The sequence below is a fragment of the Dendronephthya gigantea genome, unplaced genomic scaffold (assembly GCF_004324835.1).
Source record: "Dendronephthya gigantea isolate DGI-Jeju-01 unplaced genomic scaffold, DenGig_1.0 000087F, whole genome shotgun sequence".
In the NCBI taxonomy this organism is placed as follows: domain Eukaryota; kingdom Metazoa; phylum Cnidaria; class Anthozoa; order Malacalcyonacea; family Nephtheidae; genus Dendronephthya; species Dendronephthya gigantea.
Genome location: NW_021163097.1, coordinates 272,218 through 278,306, shown reverse-complemented (window position 1 = coordinate 278,306; position 6,089 = coordinate 272,218). Strand labels below are relative to the sequence as shown.

General features: G+C 38.1%; 1 protein-coding gene across 1 annotated transcript; it reads right to left on the bottom strand.

Annotated features, from left to right (window-relative positions):
• Window positions 1-3,849: 3,849 nt before the first annotated feature.
• On the bottom strand, window positions 3,850-5,118 carry LOC114533194 (protein ANTAGONIST OF LIKE HETEROCHROMATIN PROTEIN 1-like). The gene is given in 4 exon segments (XM_028554696.1): window positions 3,850-4,043; window positions 4,046-4,271; window positions 4,546-4,651; window positions 4,757-5,118. Coding segments are annotated over 4 exon segments (888 nt in total).
• Between the last annotated feature and the right edge of the window lie 971 nt (window positions 5,119-6,089).

Sequence of the window (6,089 nt, the reverse complement as noted above, 5' to 3'; positions counted from 1 at the left end):
GTTGCAAGAAAAATTTCACCTTAACACGTCCTTTGTTAAATTAGTTGCAACGTGATCGTGTGACACATATTTCACAAATTTCAACGCTTTTGTAATATTTTTTTAACAATTGTACAGTTTTGCCAATCCTGTTCTTATATGATATTTGGTTCAATTTGTTTTTAATGCCCGCAGCAATCCCTACCTTGCAGGTAACCTAGTTTAAGCTTTCTATCGATACCAGTTTCATTAAATGTGAACCCGTTTTTTGACTCACGGATGTTGCGTAGCAAAAGTGAACAATGTTATACTGTACATTAAATCAGCGGGCGCACGTCCGCATCGCGGACCTATTTTTCTTTGATTTTTTAGTTTTCTATGATTTTGAATGACTTTTTTTGTATGTGATTATAATCAGTGATTTGCCCCTCGATATTATAAAAAACTTCATTTGAACGTTCTTGTTTTATTATTATAAAAACCTTCAAATTTGATAAAACTGTAGAAGCGTTGGAAATCTTAGAAGAAGGTGGCGGGGATGACGATGGTGCCAATTATGCTGCTGTTAATAACAAGCGTCAGAGAAGTGCTGTTTGGGATTTTTTTCAAAAGCTAACAGATACCACAAAAACAACGGGAACATCGAAATGCAGTATCTGTTCCGAGAACGTTAAACATGGCAGCAACACTTCTAATCTATTCAAGGTAACTTGGCCGATTGTTGAGATTCGTAGCTATATGCTATTACACTTAATTCCTGAACTAATAAAAAATGTTAATTCCGGTAATATTAATAATGGTTTGAAATTTTTTAGCATTTAAGGCTGAAGCATCAAGAGCAATACAAAGAAGCTGAAAGAAAAAGGAAATTAGATGAAGAAAACAATAAAAAGAAACGTAGTAAAACAAAAAAACAAACAACAAAAAAACAAACAACAATCGATGATACTATGTTACATGGAAAGTACTCCTCCACGTCGACACGAAGAAGAAAGATTGACGAAGCAGTGCTAAAAATGATCACAACAGACCTTCAACCTCTATCTGTTGTGGAGGATGCAGGGTTTCAATCATTGCTATATTTAATGGATCCCCGATACCATCTTCCATCTAGAAAAACCATGACACGAATGCTACCTGATATGTACTCGAAACGAGTCAAAGAAATTAAGCAGGAGCTTGAGCAGACATCATATGTTGCCCTCACAAGTGATTTGTGGACATCAAGGGCGACGGAGAGCTATCTCACCGTTACTTGAGATAGCTCTCCGTCGCCCGTCGCCCTTCGTGGGTGCTTAAATCGCTGGTTCTTGAGACCTTTGCATTCAAATCAAGCCACACTGCTGAGAACATCGCTGCATCGTTTCTAAGGGTTGCGGAGTCATAGGAGATATCAGAGAAGATTGTTGCAATTGTAACCGATAACGCTAGCAATGTAGTTGCTGCAGTTAGAATAACTGGTTGGAATCATGTCAGATGCTTTGCACACACCCTGAACCTCATAGTGTCGGAAGCAATTAAGACTGATCTGATCAATGATATAAGAAAGAAATGCAGACAAATTGTGACATTCTTTCATCAGAGCACAAAAGCTACGGATAAGTTGAAGGAGATTCAAGTTCAAGCACAAGTTCCTGATCACAAGCTCGTCCAGGAAGTAGATACAAGATGGAACTCTACATTCTACATGTTTGAACGCATCATCGAGCAGCACAAAGCCATTACGACCACACTTCGTCTTTCGAATCGCAATGATCAATGCCTCACTAATTCAGATGTGGAAGTGCTCAAAGCTGCAGTGGCTGTTTTGAATCCGTTTGAGCGTGCCACAACTGAGATATCGGCCGATCAATATATCTCAATCTCAAAGGTTATACCCCTTGCAAAATCCCTCCAGCATTTGACCTCGTCAAGTATCTACAAAAATACAACTCTTGCTTCTGAAATGAGTGTTCAACTGCGTTGACATTTTACAGGCGTGGAAAGTGTCAATTTGCTAGCCTTTTCTACTTTGCTAGACCCACGCATGAAGAAGTTGGCCTTTTCTAGTTTGGTAACTGCGCAGCAGGCGGAGCAATGGGTCGTCCAAGAGATGAAACAACATATTCCTGCAGTTCCCAGTGATGCACAGACAGAAGTGAGAGCACCAAATTCGGTAAAACGAGATATCGGATTATGGGATCTTTTCGACAAAAAAGTTGCAGATAAAGAAGTGGAAGCAAGTTCAACCATCGCTGTAGAGAAGGAGTCTAGGGGCCCGTTCACACTAGCGTTTTTAAATCGATTCGAAATCGATACGAGTCCGAATGAACCAAGTGTGAACAGGCACAAGCGAAGCGAAAACGAATTCGAATTAATTTGGTCCGTTTCCCAGTGTGAACGCACTAATCAAGTGAAACGAATCAGTCAGGACCACTGAGCTCAATATATTACCTGGAGAGATCGCTCGGGAAAAAGCGCGCGAAAACTTTATTTTTGTTTTGGTTTCTCGCAAGACCCGCAGTGCAAAAATAATTCTTCTGCTTTGAAAACAAGGCAAAACGGGGAGAAACATGGTCGGAAAAAGAAACGTCAGCATTAATAGCCATATGGGGAAACGAAGAAATTCAAAGAAAGTTAAGCAACACACACAAAAATTCGCAAATTTATAAAAAAATTAGTAAAGATTTAAAAACAGTAAGCGGTTTTGAGAGAGATCATGTCCAATGCAGAAATAAGGTGAAACAACTGAAAAACGTGTATAAAAAGCACAAAGATTCTCAGACAAAGTCTGGTGCTGGAAGAAAAAAACCACCAAAGTTTTTTGACGACTTGGACAATTTTCTCAATGACAAGCCAGATGCTACTGGTCTTGCGAACGCCATTGATACGTCTCACACTAGTGTAAACAAAGCAGACAATGAAAGTGATGTTTCCGTTGATACAGGTAAACTCCTAATTGTTTTATTTACTGTGTACGTGATACATGAAATACAGATGATGAATATTTTTCAATGATTAAAAATTGAGCCTTAGTTTACTTTTATTTGATAACATGTAACTGAATGTTTTATAGAATTTGATCTTGTCCAAAAATATGGTGACGGGTCTGTGATTGAAAGGCCTTGTCCAGATTGTGGTTACATTGTAGAGTTGCAGTCAAGCGGAGTCCACACTACTGACAATGGATGTGTGAAGGTTTACTGTGAGGACGACGAGTTTAACTGCCCTAAATGTTCTTACACTGACAAGGGTAAAAATTGTACACATAATTATTCATTCACGGTTTTTAAGTTTCAGCCAATGAAAGACATTTTTTTAATGATTTTACCCCAGATATGGAAATAATACTTCTTAACATCTTATCATGTGTGGTAACTAATAAGAACAATATCTGCTTTCAGGATCTGGTGAGGTAGAGGTGCAAAACAAACGGAAATCTGAAAAATCAGAGCTTAAAGGGGTCAAAAAAAATAAAAAAGAGACAGCTGTTGAGAGAGCAATCGGAAAATTTACGGAGTACCAGAAAGAATTAGATAAAGCCTTCCTTCATCATATGACGGAGCAGGCAACAGTAGAAGCTGATTTGAGAAGCCAGGAATTAAAAGCCTTTACGGATTCAATGGCGTTACTTGCAGGGGCAATTGCTGGAAACCATGCTAACTCAGTGGAAGCACAAGAAAGGGGTTACAATAATAATTATCAATCCAGGATCGTTGATGGTGGGAACACTTACTTTACATTTTGAACTATTTGAACTGTTCATATTGAGTTGTGTGAAAAAACACTTGTACTTTATGTTAAAACTGTTATCTACAAAGTAGTATTTCTAAATATACTGTACTTTTGCTGTTTGTATTCAATAACAAGAATAAAATGTCACAGTTAACGTTAATGTGTTTTGAAATGCTCAGTCAAGGCTTCTCTTATTTCATGGGCATTGGTGTCTACTTGGGATCCAAAGTGAAAGCTGTCATCAGGGGCTGACTCAATTGTGTGGAGCCATTCTTCTTGAAATCCATCTCCCCTCTTCTCACAGAGATTGTGAAGGACACAACATGAGGCAATTTTGGTGGTAGATACTTCAAGGTTGTATTATTTCTTGTTAACAGGCAACGGAATCTGCCTTTTAGTCTGCCAAATGCTCCTTCTACAACATTCCTTGCCCTGCTTAGCCGGTAATTAAATGCTGATTGTTCCCTGTTTACAACTTCAGCATTTGTATATCTTTTAAGCAACCAAAATAACAGTGGATACGCTGGATCACCAATTAGAAACAGTGGTATATCACAGCCATTAATATTTTCTGTCCACTATTAAAAATAAGAACATGTCAAGTGTATGAGAAATATGGTTGGTTACATAATAAACACTCAGCTATAATGCAAGGGAAACTATTTGTCCTGTAACAGAAATTTTGTAAATTGTTTGGGGAGGAGGGGGAGAGGGAAGAGCTGTATTCAAGTCACAAATTGTGAGTTGTGCACACTTAGAATTATAATCATCTTTGCTAGAGTTGTGATGATTTGGAAAAACCTAGCTAAATATCTCTCAACACAATTGTTAGCTTTGCAAAGTCATACTTACATCTGGGAAAAGTTCACCATTCTGACCTTTGTGGTAGAGACTAGAGTTACTCAACACTCGAGCATCATGCACTTTTCCTGGCCATTTGATATATACATCCGTAAACCTAAAACAAGCAACATCTCCTTGCTTGAAATTGCTCAAAACATTAATTTTTCATTTCAATTAATTTTCAATTAATTTTGGGTGTAATTATATACAGTATGCATACCTGTATAAATGGTCAACCACAGCTTGCAAAACAATTGAGTAAAACCCCTTTCTGTTGTAATAGTATGCCGGGTTCTCCGGAGGTGCAGTTATAGGAATATGGGTTCCATCAATTGCTCCAGCACATTGAGGAAAATTCCACTCTGAAGCAAATCCATCAACAACAGCTCGTAGATTATCTCCCGTTGGCCATGTGACGAATTGCGGCAGCAGAATGCTTACGATTGCTTGGCAAACTTCGTTGATGATTTCGCATGCTTTGCTCTTTGCCACATCAAATCTCCACCCGAGGGAGCGAAGATCTTCTCCGGTTGCCAGATGCCACAAGCAAATAGCCACATGTTTCTCGATAGGGATTGACATTCTAAATCGAGTATCCTGCTTATTTAACACAGGGGAAAGCTGCTCGCAAATAAAATAAAAAGTACTCTTTTTCATGCGTAGATTCTCAACCCAAAGCCTGTCTTCTGTCCACGAAGAAATTGTGTGTTCCCAAAAATATCCGTGCCCTCTGGTTGGTTCGATCCAAAATTCTCTTTCAACTGCTGTGTTGACTACACTTAGCATAGCAATTATACATCTTCTCTTATTTTGAAAATATTGTATAATTGTTTGTTGCATTTTCTTCCGCTGCCTTTGTCATTTTTTAACAATTTTTTGATGGTTAGTTGTCACAACAGCAGCCAATGCTGTCAACGTGGAATTGTCCGCCATGTTTGTTTATGAAAACACAATCCCTGGAATGCCCTATCAGTTGACTACTACCCCTATATATCCTTTTCTATACATTATGTTCCTTGACACAGACAAAATGTAGCCCAGATGCGACTCGCCAAGTGTGAACACTCCCATTAAATCGATTCGAAATCGAATCGAACTCGAATTAACTAAATCGATTTACAACCGAGCTAAGTGTGAACGGGCCCTAGAAGATATTTTGAAAATAAACTCCTACCAAGAGATGAAGATCCACTGACATGGTGGAAAGAAAATGAGAAAGATTACAAGATTCTTTCCAATCTTGCAAAGAAGTACCTTTGTATTCCTGCTACGTGTGTCCCAGCGGAAAGACTCTTCTTGAAAGCAGGAGAACTTGTTTCAATCCGACGAAATAGGCTTAAGTCTAAAAACGTTGATATGTTACTATTTCTAAATAAGAACATATGAACTTTAAAATTTTACTATATCCAAATAAAACTTGCTAGTTGCCTAGTTGAAAGTGAAAACAGATTATGGAATATGTTTAAAGATATGATTAAAGTTATTTATGTTAATTGGCACAATTAAACGCACTATTAAGGTATAGTCATATTGTTTAGTGTTGTTTCCATTGT